General features: G+C 41.0%; 1 protein-coding gene across 11 annotated transcripts in view; it reads left to right on the forward strand.

Annotated features, from left to right (window-relative positions):
* Nucleotides 1-16,321, forward strand: part of PUM2 (pumilio RNA binding family member 2) — a 334,312-nt gene that overhangs the window by 104,996 nt on the left and 212,995 nt on the right. For 10 of the 11 annotated variants that reach the window (XM_030198823.1, XM_030198814.1, XM_030198820.1 and 7 more), the window contains 2 exons: nt 1,106-1,266; nt 1,676-1,946. In XM_030198823.1, the coding sequence (XP_030054683.1) occupies nt 1,106-1,266; nt 1,676-1,946 (432 nt within the window). The remainder of the gene's footprint in view (nt 1-1,105; nt 1,267-1,675; nt 1,947-16,321) is intronic. The other variant, XM_030198819.1, reaches the window with a different exon arrangement.

The raw sequence follows: 16,321 nt of genomic DNA on the forward strand, positions 1-16,321 counted from the left end.
GTGCTTCTTAGGATTTGAGGTTAATTTTTGAAGAATTTGAACAGGGGCTATCTCTGTTCTGCATGTATGACTGCAAGGCCAAGTGTCTGAATAGGGATCTGTTTGTTAGGTTCTGAGATTTTGATTACACGTTGTTTTTCAGAATTGGCAAGACTGTCTGTTCTAATTCCTGGTCTGTATGCTAATTTGGTTTGTGTCATTTTGGGTATACTGCAGAGATTTTTTTTTTCCTGGTAAAGGGCTTCTAAAACAGACATCATGTCATGAGAATCAGGTTCTCAATGTTAAAAGTTTATATTTATTTACTTATTATGGCATTTTATCCCACATTAAACATGAATTAGATTGGAACCTGGGAGCATTTAATTTTTTTTTCCCTGGAGAGAGTAATGCATTGCCGCCGCCCCCCCCCCCAGGCTCGCTCCCCGGCTATAGCAAGCTCTGCAGTTTGGGGGGGGGGGGCCGCAGAGGTGGACAGGGGGCCGCAGAACTGGAGCAGGGAGAGAGCCTGTTGTTAAACATTTACCAGCACACCACTGATACAAGGTATTTACTAGTCTACTACCGCATTTTGAAGTTTGACTTATTTTGAGTAGACTACAGTCATATTTGCATTTAACAGTATATTTGTTCAGCAGTGGCCAATCCAGATCATAAGTACCTTGCAGAAACCCAATTAGTAGTGACACTGTAGTGCCTAGGAAAGCTGAAATCCTGAATAGTACTCATTGAGAAACTGAAATTGCATGATAACTTGGACAACAGTAAAATATAATCAGTGACTAGTGTTGTCCTAAGTTTAGTACTATTTCTTTTCCTTACTACTATCCTGTCTCAGTAGCACAAAATGTTGAGGATAACGGTTCTTAAATTATTTTATACTAGTTACAGAGAGAGCGATTTGATTTCGTGCTTTGCTGTGTTTTCCTTCACTGTTTGTGTTACAGAGAGAGCGAGGGTGGGGCAGACACTCATGGGGAAACCGGATATCTCTCCCCCTTCACACTTCCGGCTGGAGGCTTCATTTAGAACGTTGGTGGTGCCTTTTATATATAGAGATGTGATAATATAATTAATGATTTTCAAAATCTACCCTATTCTTCAGGGCTCTAGAGTTGCTGAGACAGATGGGCCAGAGAAAGATCTAAAAGGAAAAGCTCCATTTGAGGAAAAAAAACAAGATCTTAAGCAAGTGGAAGATGAACTTGGCAAATTAAATGGCCGAGGCTTACCAAATGGAATGGATGCTGACTGCAAAGAATTTAAGTAAGTTCTAAATTTTAAGGAAGTGTATATGTGGTTTATGTATAGAGAGAATGTATGAGTTCAAATTATGCAATGTGTTTTGTAGTTAAGTAAAAGAAAAATGACGCTCTGTCATTTAGTCTATGTATTAGACAGTTCTGAGATAGATACACAGTAGATTTGTGGAAGACTTTCTTTATATTGGCTTTTTGTGTTGACTGATCATCAATTAACCTTAATATATGCTCAGTTTCATAGCTAGTTGAATTCCTTTTGAATCTAACTTTTTTCATTCAAGTTGTCATTTCGATTCAAGTCAGTGTAGGTTATAGCATCTCTTTAACAGCATTCTGACTGCAACAATTTGGTTGTCTTAATGGTCAAGACAGGAGGGTCTGTGGTTTAAAAAAAATGTTTTTCCCTTATGTAGTCGTACCCCTGGAAGCCGGCAAGCCTCCCCTACAGAAGTAGCTGAACGTCTGGGTGCTAACCCTAACAGCACAGAAGGCTTAGGACAGCTTCCTAACCCTACGTCCAGCAAGCCTCTGATAGAAGAATTTTCAAATCCTGAAGCTCAGAATCTTGATGTGATGGAACAAGTTGGTCTTGATTCTTTGCAGTTTGACTACCCAGGAAATCAGGTACAAATGGATTCTTCAGGTGCTGCCATGGGACTTTTTGACTACAGCTCCCAGCAGCAGGTCAGTGTCAGATTGTAACAGTTGTTTTACATAAACTAGAGAACAATACATATGATTCTTCATCTGTGCTCTTTTTTCCTATCTGTTTAGTCACCCCAAAAAATCTGAATATGGACACAGGACCATATTACTTACTATTGTTCCTTCTTCCACTTTGATGCTCAAGAATTACTGCATAAACTGGGGCAATGTCATAGTGGTTTGTCTTTTTCCAATCTCTACTATAATAAAAAGCATCTCCAACGTTCTGAAGCTGACTCCGTGGCTTCACTGAAGTGAAGAGTTCGTAAGGTTCGTCAGATTCATCAGTCTGTTACCATCTCTCTCGGCCCTGCCCTTGCGTCAAAACGTGATGACATCGAGGGCGGCGGACCTATCAGAGGCGCGAGGGTGGGGCAGAGAGAGATGGTGACAGACTGATGAATCTGACGAACCTTACGAACCCTTCACTTCAGTGAAGCCACGGAGTCACCTTCACAACGTTGCAGGTGCGTTTTATTACACTACACAGCTCCCTAATTTTGCAGTTAAACATCGCAGGGTGGCTGGAGGGGGGGGGAGAGGGGGGGAAATGACCCTGGAACTGGGAGGGAGGGGGGGCAACGACCCTGGAACTGGGAGGGAGGGGGCGGGCAGACCCTAACACTGGGAGGGAAGAGGGGGGTGACCCTGAAACTGGGCGGGAGGAAGGGAGGGGAGGCCCCTGGCACACACTCTCATTCTCACACACACACTCTCGCACACAGTCTCACTCTCTCTGTCACACACACTCACACATTCACTCTTTCTATCACACATTCACTCTCACACACACTCTGTAAAACACACACACTCCAAGCAAAACCTTGCTAGCGCCCGTTTCATTTGTGTCAGAAACGGGCCTTTTTTCCTAGTTATTTAATAAACCATTTTTGTGCTCTGAATCTTTCTTACTGCTATGTAAACAGAAAAAACAGTTCCATAGCATCCCACAGATCAATCCAGAGATGAGTGGGTTATGTCCCCCTACCAGCAGGTGAAGATAGAGAGAACTTCAGTGTCTTATTATATGTGGACATGTGCAGCCATCTTGATCTCAGTATTGTATTCTCTCTATCTCAGCAGGTGGAGGGACATATCCTGTGCAGATCTCTGGATTGGGATTTGCTCCTAGCTTGTTCCCTCAGGTTTATTAGAGCTAGGGGTTCGTGGCCATGTTGGGCCAGTAAGAGGTACACCTGGTGGTGCCAGGTCCCTCCCCTACCCCTTCCCTGCCTCCAGGCTTTGGTGGCATTCCTTTGCTCTAATTTTCTGCTTCTCCCTAACATTCCTGCCTCTTTAAAAAAAAAAAAAAAAAAAAAAAAAAAAAAGAGCAGAGAGAAGTAGCAGAGATATATTAAACAATGAGATTTCAGCTCTGTGCTGGACACAACAACGGTTGGTATTTTCCTCCCTTTGGGCTCTGTTTTCTGCGTTCCTACAAGGTGAGTGTCATTTCCTTCTTTTACCATTGGGAGCTGTTTGTTCAATTTTATTTGCCTTGTGGGACCCTGAGCAAAGATGTGTTTTTATTTCTCAGTGCTCCGTTTGTACTTGAGCAGACTGCGCTGTAATTTTGGTGGGCTCAGGGGTGGTTACGGCATAGCTGACGCCATCTTGTGCTGGGGCTTAGTGCTACACCTCCAGGCACTTCTCAGTTTCGCTGGTCAGGCTGGCCTTCGGTTATCCCCAGAAGCGCACTCAGAACACTGGAGGAGGTACTCGGACTTAGTGTGGTTAGACTCATTTCCGACCCAACTTCTGCTCTTCAGCTGAGCCCGGCGTGGGGGACATTTGTTGTACCCCACGCACTTTTTTCCCGGTGAACTCTGGGTTTCAGGAATTAGTAGTCTACAGACCCAATTGAAGGTGGCATTGGCATCCCTGAGCAAAGACCTGAAACAGAAATTTCTGTCAGACGTAGAGGAATGGATAGTGAAAATTGCAACTAAACTGGAAAGCTAAGTCTTGCTCCTGTCCTTTTTCATATTTTCTGGTGCTTATTATATCTTATTTAGTTTGTGTTTTTTGAAGGAAAACCAAATTTGAATTTCCGGGAGATAGACGGCCCCCGGATTTTTTTTCTTCTCTTTTGAGGGTCGATTTTTGTATTGAATGTCTTGGAACAAAATAACATTATAGTTCTTAAAAATGCATTTATAGATAGGTGTGGGATATTACGCAATTTAATTAATTTTTTTCACTAAAATATTGGAGGCTTGAATTAAGAGAGTACTGCATGATGTATAGAGCTTAAAAGTGAGCCGCTTTTCTAGCGGCTAGACTCACTGAAAGATATGCTTGGCTGTATTCACAGCCTATACTGAACTCTCTTTTCAAGCAAAAATATAAAATAATAATATAAAAAAAACTAACCATTATATTTTGGTGGAGGTATTTGTTCTAAGACATCTGATCTTTTTGTTATTGACAGGATTGACTAACTTTGAATTTTAACTCCAGATACAAGCAGTGGCTTTCCTCAAGTGTAGTGGTTTATAATTCAGCCTTTTAAATTCAGCTATGCTAACTGCCTTTACCACATCCTCTGGCAAAAAAATTCTGAAGGTTGTGTTCAAAGTGAAAAATATTTTTTCCAGTTTGTTTTATGTGTGTTATTTAGTAACTCTGTGTTGTGCCCTTTCTACTCGTTGAAAGAGTAAACAACTGATTTAGTGTTTAGAGGTTCCATTCTACTCAGAATTTAATATTTCCTATCATTGTTTTTTTTTTGGGTGATGGTTGGTTTGTGCATTTTTATTTTCTGTCAAATATCACATCTCCAGGGGATGCTCTGCAAGAAAAACTTAAAGTTATTGAAGTTTATAAAGGTTTAGTTTGGATGCAAAGTTGTGGTAGCAAACTGTACCGTATGGTAATATTATTTGTTTGGGTATCCATGTAATAATGTGTTGACAGTTTGTCTCAACAATATGTTGTTAAGATTGAAAGCTAAAGACTTCTTACAAATAAAAAAAATATATATCACTTCTCCACTGTGTCTCCTTTGCTCTAGGATATAGATAGTTATGTCCTTCAGTCCCATCTTAGGAGCTTTTGATGCAGACATGACGTTCTTTTGATTACCTTTTGTAGCCTATTTAAATCCTTTCTGAGGTAAGATCTTCCGAATGGAACACCATTTTACAGATGAAGCTTCACCAATGAACTCTATAAGACACTGTCACTACTTTTTTTTTTTTTTTGTTTGTTTGTTATGCCTCTCCTTATGCACTGTAGCATTCTAGCATCCTCCTAGCTCTCACCATTGCCTTATCACACTGTTTTGCTACCTTAAGATCAGGCTGTCTCACCTTGAGGTCTGTTTCATAGTTAGTGTGCATCGGTTCTTCATCCTGTTCTTTGTCCTTTATTGTGTGACACTCAGTTTGGTACCTCAGATGCGGGCAGTCAGGTTTGAAAAAATTGTCATTGCGATACATACATCAAATGTAAAGAGCTTACAATTTGTTTCTGAAACAGTAAAGGCTTATATACTGATGAGTCTTGTGATCAGTCCCTTACTTCTGTTGATAAGCATGTTATAGATACCCAAATTTGGGAATCTCAGTCCTCCCTACTTTGGTATTGCCTTCAAGAGTGTTTTAAGTTAATGCTAGCCTTTTTGCCATCCAGTGGTATGTATGCCAGTTTGTTTTTTGAAGATCTTTTAATATTGATATAGGTTCAATAATGCATTCCTTTGGTTCTGTGTATATAGTTTAATTTTACCTTAAAATATCTGAATATCTGGCTGTAGTGATCAGTGCTTTTATCTGAGGATGAGCAGGAAAGTAAGCCTCCAGAAATGGTTGAAGTCATCTGATGGAGCTTGGTTTGGGAACACACACTCATGTTTTGAAAATCCAAAGATTTGGCTTCTACTGCACATGCGCTGCAGTTTCTGCATTGCGATATCACTTCAGCTCTTGTTTTTCTGCAGGGCCTGTATAGTGTCTCCCTTGCTCTTCATTGTGGTTTCCAAGTAGTTAAATTGTTATATGCAGGATTGCCTCTCAAAATTATTTTCCTCTAATGCCCCTGGTTAGGATTTTCAGGCACTGTTTTAAGTTTGTTTACTTTTTCCACGTCTCCCACTTTTCAACAGTTTTGGTGCTTGAGGTGGTTTGACTGGGATATTTTTGATTCTTTACAATTGAATTGCTTGATTTTTGCCTCACTTATTTGGCAGCATATCTTAGAAGGTGGTCCTCAGTGCCTTCAAAAAATGTGGGCAGTTTGGTGAGACCATATTGAGCACCAGTTCTCAAAATTGGTGCTTGCAGTACTTAAGTTCAGATCACAAAGACTCTAAATGTAATAAGTACTAACCTATGGCACACAGAACTGTGGCCATGAAGAGTAAAAGAAAAGGTTCTTTTGTTTTTGTAAGACCGACCTGTCTATATTGGCATCAAACTCCAGGGAGCTACACTAGATGCTTGGGATGAGTCAGACTTGAGGCTACCTCCATGTCCATACATTTCTAGTATTGACAGACTTCTCCCATCCACACCTGCCTGAAATGAGGTAAAAGATCCCACCTGTTTGGCACCATGTCTCTATGTGAGAGAGGCCCAGTGGACCCTAGCTTCCCAGTGGTCTCAAACAACTGGGAATCTAGCGGATGTTGTCCAGATTTCCCTAGAGTTAACTCATGCTCTTCTCTGGTGGACAATTTAATCAAATTGCAGATCTGCTGTTAGTAATATCTAACCTGTCGTTAAAATTGTCCATAGTACCTAAAGATTGCAGTGTGGCCAATGTGATGCCAATTTTTAAAAAGGGTTGTAGGGGTGATCCAGGAAATATAGACCAGTAAGCCTGACATCGGTTCCGGGCAAAATAGTGGAAACTATTATAAAGAATAAAATTACAGAACACGTGGACAAACATGTTTTAATGGAACAGAGTCAGCTTGGGTTCAGCCGAGGGAAGTCTTGCCTTACCAGTTTGCGTCATTTCTTTGAAGGCGTGAGTAAAAATGTGCATAAAGGTGAGCCAGTTGATATAGTGTATCTACGTTTTCAGAAAGCTTTTGATAAAGGTCCTCATGAGAGACTTCTGGGAAAATGAAAGAGTCATGGAATATGGACAGACAACAGAGGGTAGGGTTAAATGGTCATTTCTCTCAATAGAGGAGGGTGAACAATGGAGTGCGCAGGGATCTGTACTGGGACCAGTGCTATTTATCATATTTATAAATGATATAGAAATCAGAACGACGAGTGAGGTGATCAAATTTGCAGATGATACAAAACTATTCAAGATTGTTAAAACACGTGCAGACTGTGAAATACTGCAGGAAGACCTAAGGATATTGGAAGACTGGGCATCCAAATGGCAGATGAAATTTAATGTGGACAAATGCAAGGTGATGCACATTGGAAAGAATAATCTGAATCCTAGTTAACTGATGCTAGGGTCTACCTTGGGGGTCAGCACTCAAGAAAAAGATCTCTAAGTGTTGTTGTAGATAATACGCTGAAATCTTCTGCTCAGTTTGTGGCAGCAGCCAAAAAAGCAAATAGGATGCTAGGAATTATTAGGAAAGGAATAGTGAATAAGACTGAAAAGACTATAATGCCTTTGTGGAGGAGTAGCCTAGTGGTTAGTGCAGTGGACTTTGATCCTGGGGAACTGAGTTTGATTCCCACTGCAGCTCCTTGTGACTCTGGGCAAGTCACTTAACCCTCCATTGCCCCTGGTACAAAATAAGTACCCGAATATATGTAAACCGCTTTGAAGGTAGTTGCAAAAACCTCAGAAAGGCAATATATCAAGTCCCATTTTCTTTTCCCTTTCCATGATGCGTCCGCACCTTGAGTATTGCATTCAGTTCTGGTCGCCATATCTGAAAAAAGATATAGTGGAATTAGAAAAGGTTCAAAGAAGAGAGTCCAAAATGGTAAAGGGGATGGAACTCCTCTCGTATGAGGAAAGGCTAAAGAGGTTAGGGCCACTTTAGCTTGGAAAAGAGACGGATGAGGGGAGATATGATTGACGTGTACAAAATCCTGAGTGGTGTAGAACGAGTAGAAATCGATTTTTTACTCATTCCAAAAGTACAAAGACTAGGTGACACTCGAGGAAGTTACATGGAAATACTTTTAAAACAAATAGTTGGAAATATTTTTTCACTCAGCGACTAGTTAAGCTCTGGAACTTTTTGCCGAAGGATGTAGTGACAGCAGTTAGCATATCTGGGTTTAAAAAAGGTTTGGACAAGTTCCTGGAGGAAAAGTCCATAGTCTGCTATTGAGACAAACATGGGAAGCAACTACTTGTCCTGGGATTCGTAGGATAGGGTGTTGCCACAATTTGAGATTCTGCCAGATATTTTTGACCTGGATTGGCCACTGTTGGAAACAGGATGCTGGGTGTGATGGACCTTTGGTCTTTCCCGGTATGGCAATGCTTATGTACTTATCCAAAGTTCTTACCTACGATGGTGGTAGATTTGTACCTTAAACAGTCAGTCATTCTTTAAGCATTTCTCCTTAGGTCACCTGCCCTTGATCTTATTTGTTGCATTTGTATCCCACATTTTCCCACCAATTTGCAGGCTCAATGTGGCTTACAGTACGCCGTAATGGCGATCGCCATTTCCGGAAAGAGAATTACAAGTGGTATTGCATTAAGGCGCATAAATAGTAAGGTAGAATACAAAGTGGTAAAGCATTGAAGTTCCTGCATAGTAGAGTGAATTATAAAATCTATATAAATAATTCTCACCTGGAACATTCTGAAGCTCACTCTGTGGGAGGGAAACACTGAAGACTAGGCTGTCAGCAACACTCACGCACCACTCACTGTCACTCATGGACCCGCCCTCAGCCATGCCCCTTCCGGACATAATTCGCAATCCCAACGCTCTAAATGAAGACTCAACCGGAAGTGTGAGGCGCCTGAGATATCCGTTTTGGCCCATTACTGTGTGCCCCACCCTCGCTTCACAACGTGATGACGAACGAGGGCGGAGATCTCCCCGAGGTGCGTGAAATGCGGCCACACCATCACCAAAGAGGCAGTCATCAAGGTGGTGCTAAATGCTGGGGCCGGGGAACACAGCTCCGATATCGTCCAATGCCCGAAAATGCTCAATGACTCGCTCATCACCAATGACTCGCTGCGAGTGGCCATCCAGGTGGAGGTATGCGCTGGGGCCAGCCAGCACGGCTCCAATACCGTTGAACATGTGAAAATCGCTCCAACTCCCCATCAAGGTGCAGGTAGGCGCTAGGGGCAGGGACCAGAGCTCCCATACCGGCGAACGCGCGAAAATGGCCAAGGACTCGTGAGTGCCCATCAACGTGCAGGAAGGCGCTGGGGCCGGAAAATGGCCAACGACTCGCTGCGAGTGCCCATCAAGGTGCAGGTAGGCGCTGGGGGCGGGGACCAGGCCTCCCATACCAGCGAACGACACTTCAAACAAACACTACAGGAAACCCTTGCTAGCTCCCGTTTCATTGCTTTCTGAAACGGGGCATTTTTTACTAGTAAGTTAGATAATCAACTATAGAAAGTTCATTCCGGCATGAGGAATATAGTGGTAGTGCATATTGCGTGACTAGTGGTAGCGATGAAGGTTGTCAGTCTGATGTAGAGTCTAATTGTCAAGTATTTGGGATGTATCATTATGGTATGCCTTCTTGAACAAGGTGGTTTTCAGTAGTTTTCGGAAGATTGTTATGTCTTGCGATTTATTTATTTATTTGCTGCATTTGTAGCCCACATTTTCCCACCTGTTTGCAGGCTCAATGTGGCTTACATTATGCTGCCATGACAGTCGTCATTGCGAAATAAGAACAGAGTATTATTTCGATTAAGGTAATTGGAATTCATGAGAATTAGAAATAATTAATACATTACAAGATATGCAAAGAATAAGATGACAATATGAATAAAGTAACCAATTTAAGGAATTCAGTGTTGATTAGTTCTACAATGTTTTTATGGCCGTTGGTAGGGCGTTCCATAGTTGCGCGCTTATGTAGGAGAAGCTGGATGCATATGTGGATTTATATTTAAGTCTTTTGCAGCTGGCGTAGTGGAGATTCAAGAATGTGCGTGCTGATTTTTCTGTTCCTAGTTGGCAGGTCTATGAGGTCTGACCTATAGATTGGGGCTTCACCATGAACGATTTTGTGGACTAGGGTGCAAACTTTGAACGCAATTCGTTCTTTTAGTGGTAGCCAGTGTAGTTTTTCTCTCAGGGGTTTGGCGCTTTCGTATTTCGTTTTTCCAAATATGAGTCTGGCTGCTGTGTTTTGGGCAGTTTGGAGTTTTTTTTAATGATTTGTTCTTTGCATCCTGCATAGATGGCATTGCAGTAATCTAGGTGGCTTAGTACCATTGATTGTACCAGGCTGTGGAATATTTCCCTTGGGAAGAAAGATTTTATTCTTTTAAGTTTCCACATTGAGTGGAACATTTTCTTTGCTGTATTTTTCTGTCTTACATACGTCAGATTGTCAGATGAGCTCTAGCCTTTTACTTGAAGTAGACAAAAACCTTACAAAGTCCTCCCAACTTTTTTTTTCTTTGTCTCCACCAAGCCTGTGTACTGCCCAGTTGGTAGCAGACTGTATCTTCTTCACTTATGCAAAAGCAGACCTAGTTCATTAGGATCGTGTCGAGGCTCATAATGTCTGAGTCATAGCTGTGTTGATAACTTACTCGAGGTTATCCTTTGTGAAGTAGATTAGTAGAGCTGCGACATGGACATCTGTCCATATGTTCACAGGCATTAGTTCTATCAAGGATGGGCATCCACAAAATGGTAGGACAGTTGCAGCTAGCGCAATATATAAGAAGCTCAAATTTTAGGTGGTCCACAGCAAGGGATCATATATCCCCCAATTCTGCAATCTTTGTATTCAAAAATCAAAATACTGTAAAGAGGAAAAAACATTTAAGACAAGCAAAGTACTAATATTCCTCTATAATGTAACAGTGGGAAAGGTGACAATCAAAAATGTTTTTGTGGTGTTATAAATGTTAGTTACTGAATATTGGATATTAAATTTCATTTCATTAATTACATTTATATCCCATGTTACCCAACACAATGTCACTTCAATGTGGCTTACATCAGCATAATAATACATATTTAGAATCATCACAAAGGTAAATAGTAACAAAATAAAATGAATCATCAATAAGACCTAGACTTCATTATGGATTATCCATAAGTAAAACTTTCTTTAAAAGAAACATTTTTAACATTTTGCGAAAAACATAGAATCATTCATGCCCCTTATATCCTTTGGGAGAGAATTTCACCATATGGTTCCCAGGTACATAAACCTTGATGCATGTGCCGATTTATAAACTTTTTTCTTGCAAATAGGAAAATGGAGAATCAAACAATCCCTGACTCCTATGATCGCATTGCAGATATAAAGCTCCACCATATTTGCATATACTGAGGTTCTAAACCATATAAAATCTGATAGATAAAAGTACATAATTTAAAAATGGATCTTGCCTTTATAGGTAACCAATGCAGTCTATACAATAATGAAGATGCTCTTTTGTAGGATGAGACCTTAAAAATCAATCTTGCCACAGTGTTCTGTGCAGTCTGCAGTTTCTTAATTATATTACCAGTTCTTTGCATCCTACATATATTGCATTGCAGTAGTCAAGCAGAGATAGCAGTAGAGTTTGAACCAGGAAATGAAAAATATTATTAGAGAAATAAAATCTAATTCTTTTCAATTTATATAGGGTCTTAAAGATCCTAAATGTCACTGTGTAGACCTGGGAATCAAATGTTGGTCAAATTAACTCCTAATATTTTCATCAAAGATTTTAGTGGATATTTAACTTGCATCATATGAGATTGAACTGAAAGTGCTAGTTATGTTGTTTTTTTTTCCTATTTAACTTCAATGTAGAAGCCAGTGCCCATTGTTCCATCAGATCCAGCTCTTGTCTGATTACATCTGATACTCCAGAAATATCATTATCAAATGGAATATATATCATGACATCATCTGCATAACTAAAAGATTTAAATCCCCTTTTATTCAATATTCTACTCAAAGATGACATCACAACCTTAAAGAGGATGGTGATATCAGTGAACCTTATGGGATGGGATACCTTTAGTATTTCTGATAACCAGCAACCAACTGCATCCAGCAACTTTTGTTTTATTTCTAAGCATGTACTGGAATGCCACAGGGCTGGAGATGTATACCTGATAACAGGGGGGTATATTAAAAATGCTGCATCACTGGTTTACTGTCGTTTTGTGTCCATACCAAGTCCCAACATATATTCTGCCACAGTGCTCAACTAAAAAAGTACTGGTGTCCATAAAAATCACTCAGTATGTACAAAGAAAATGAATACTTGTCACTTAGCTTTCCTTTAGCGCCTTTGGTTCCAATGGCTTCAAAAGTGGCAAAGGGCCAACAAGGCACCCTTTCAACTCCTGCTTCAGGGAGCCTTAACGATGCTCACAACACCAAAAGAACTCACATCAGAAATGAGTTATAGAGATTTGACAGCTCACAGTGTGATCTGCAATTGGAAGATGTCATGCTTATCTTCAAGGTAATAAATGAGACTGCACCAAAGTATTAAGACACACATAGAGAAGCATGTTACTGTACAGTTTCTTAGATTGGCAAGAAAGGACTTCCTCCAGGGTGAAAGAGGGTAGGCTGGAATGCATATGATCAAACATGTTCTCGATTATGGCACCAGTCCTCTGAAATGGTCTGCTGATGTGTTTAGGGGATGCAAAGACTGGCTGCAGTTTGGTTAAGATCTAATTGTTCCGACGGCATTTCTGGAGGGATAATGGCTTGGAGTAGTAGAGGAAGTTCTTTACTGGTGTGAGGGGGTGACATGCCTAGAATGATTTATTAATTTGGAAGATTTTGTATCATGGCCCTTTTTTTTTTTTTACTGTAAATCCTCAGAATAGAGGTGATCTAATGTAGAATAATTTTTATATCCCATTACTTTCTGGAAATTGATTCGTGAAATGACAGTAGGTATAGCCAGTCTGTCGTCCAAACTCTCTTTGAGGTTTAGAATCCAACTCCATATCTCAAGGCTTAATTTGCAGGCTGTATCCAAATATCCGTATCTATATATCTACTGTATATACTCATGTATTGAGAAATGTTGATCTTACAGTGCCATCATAAAAACAGGGTCATCTTATCCATGAGTCATAACCATAGTGGCCAGTAAAATTATTTATCCCCTCTCCTCACCCACCTTCATCCCTGTTGGAATCTCACCCTCATCTGCCCATGATTTGGTATCTTCTCCCTTCTCTCACCCCCTACTTACATCCCCTACTAACTACTTAGCAAGCTTGTCTGTGGATGGGATATCTGTGTTGGTTGTGGTGATAGGGGTGGTGTCTAGTAATTTATTTACAAGTTGAAATAGTTTCTTCAGGTCTTTGATATCTGTGATATCAAGTTGAAATAGTTTCTTCAGGTCTTTGATATCTGGGATATCTGTGTTGGTTGTGGTGATAAACTACTTTAGCGAAAAAATAATAAAATTATGCAATACACTTCCTCAGCACAACACCGACATCGAAAACTACTTAGTGACCTGGACCTAATCCCTGATGGATACCAAGCTGACCGTATCTGGTCAACATTTACCCCCCTCCCACTGAATCAGTTACACAATCGATTCATAGGTTTGCCAACACCCATTGCAAACTTGATATATGCCCCAGTCACCTACTCAAATCTGCCCCCGGTCGTTTCATAGCAGACCTCACATCTCACCTAAACTTCATGCTACAACAAGGTCTCTTCCCCGAGGAATATGGCAACATCCTACTCACCCCAATACCAAAAGACACTAAGAAAAACACAAAGTATCTCACCAGTTACCGCCCAGTTGCATCTATCCCATTAGTAGTCAAACTGATGGAAAGCTTGGTGACCAAACAGATTACGGAATATATGGACACGTTCTGATTACTACATGACTCTCAATCAGGATTCTGCCCCCACTATAGCACTGAAACTGTCCTGGTCACACTCCTGGCCAAAATCAAGCAGGAAATAGCCACAGGTAAAAGCATATTTCTCCTCCAATTCGACATGTCGAGCGCATTCGACATGGTAAACCACAATCTCTCTATATAAAAGGCAACCCCAACGTTCTGAAGCCTCCACGGAAGTTGAGGTGCCCGAGATATCCGGTGTGCCCTGGAGTGTCTGCACCGCCCTCGCGTCAAAACATCATGACGTCGAGGGCGGAGCTATGACACTCGAGGGCCGAAACAGAAACTGTGGCAAACAAGGCAAGTACCTCGGAGGGACGGAGGGAGGGGGCCCCTTGCTAGCGCCCGTTTCATTGCGTTCTGAAACGGGCATTTTTTCCTAGTATACTAATAAGACTCCTTAACCACTTTGGGATTGATGGAAATGTATTTAACTGGATCAAGGGTTTCCTAACCACCAGAACATACCAAGTAAAATCAAACTCAAACATCTCACCACCGTGGAAAGCAGCCTGCGGAGTACCTCAAGGATCACCACTATCACTAATACTCTTCAACATAATGATGATCCCACTGGCAAAGTCCCTATCCAATCGAGGCCTCAACCCCTTCATCTATGCAGATGACGTTACAATATACATCCCCGTCAGACATAACTTAGCAGAAATAACCAATGAAATCAGTGACGGCCTGAACATGGACTCTTGGGCAAATTCATTCAAACTGAAACTGAACACTGAAAAAGCACACTGCATCATCCTCTCATCTCAACTTAACCAGTACAAACTCACAACCATAAACACTCCAGGACACACCCTCTCTATCTCAGACAGCCTAAAAATACTCAGTGTCACAATCGACCGCAACCTTACCCTCGAGAACCAAGTAAACTCCGTAATAAAGAAAATGTTCTATTCAATGTGGAAACTGAAAAGATTAAAACCTTTCTTCCCGAGAGAAACTTTTCGAAACCTAATACAATCAATGGTCCTAAGCCATGCAGATTCCTGCAATGGAATCTATGTGGGATGCAAAGAGCAACTCACAAAAAAACTCCAGACTGCCCAAAACACAGCATCCAGACTGATATTTGTTAAAACACGATTTGAAAGTGGAACCCCCCCCCCCCCCCCCCCCCCCCCCCCCCCGTGCAAAGCTGCATTGGCTCCCAATCAAAGAACGGATCATCTTCAAAATCTGCACTTTGGTCCACAAAATAATCTACGTAGTCCACAAAATAATCTACGGAGTAGTCCCAGGATACATGACAGATCTCATAGATCTACCTACCAGAAACAGAATCGGATCATCACGATCATACCTAACCCTACATTACCCAAATTGTAAAAGACTTAAATACAAAACAACTTACGCATCCTGCTTCTCCTACATAAGCACACAAACTATGGAATGGACTCCCAAAAGCCATGAAAACAATCCATGACCACCTAAACTTCAGGAAATCACTAAAAACCAACCTTTTCAAAAAGGCTTACCCCACCGACCCACCGTAAATCCCCACACCCTCAACACAGCATAACCAATGACTGTACTGGACAACATACAATCTTCAGTCCCTTGACCCTCGTAGTGCCTGTTACATATCTACCTCTTTCGACCACAATATAACCTTGTATTTATCAGCCAACTTGGCGAATGCCTTGATGGTACTATGTAAGCTACATTGAGCCTGCAAATAGGTGGGAAAATGTGGGGTACAAATGTAACAAAAATAAAATAAATAAAAAAAACAAAAGCACGTTAATCAGATTGCTTCTGCATTCTTGTCTGCTTAGTGCTGGGAAACAAGTGAGGCCAAGATTTGGAAGTTTCTGACACTGGACACTTGATTTCTCTTTATACATCCAGCATTCGTTTAAGCAATTGTCAACTCTTCTTCAAGTCCCCTCTCGTTTTTGTAAATTTCATATTCAGTGTCAGGTGGGATCCACAAATATGGGCAGTGTTCTACAAGGTTCATGGAATAATGGTTTCATTTATATAATCGTTAATTTTTCTTTCCAACCCAATGGGTATTGAAAGGAAATTGTACATATGGGGTCAATAACGGGGGCATAATAACTCTGAAAATGTAATTGAGAGTGACCAAATTTGGCCTGGGGGACAGGTGAAATAGCATATGGGGTTCATAAATAGGCCTCATAGACTGAGGGTTCCAGAGAAATAAAGCTTCTCAAAAAGTGCCCAGTGCATTTTTGTGAGAGAAGGAGTTACAGTTTCTGCAGCATAGAAACTTTGATATCCTGAAATACAGTAATTTCTTCTTTGAAACCCTCTTCCTTATCTACTTTTCTGGTCACAGGCACACCCAGGACTAAAACAAACAAACACACCCCCACAC

The sequence above is a fragment of the Microcaecilia unicolor genome, chromosome 3 (genome assembly GCF_901765095.1).
Source record: "Microcaecilia unicolor chromosome 3, aMicUni1.1, whole genome shotgun sequence".
Classification (NCBI taxonomy): domain Eukaryota; kingdom Metazoa; phylum Chordata; class Amphibia; order Gymnophiona; family Siphonopidae; genus Microcaecilia; species Microcaecilia unicolor.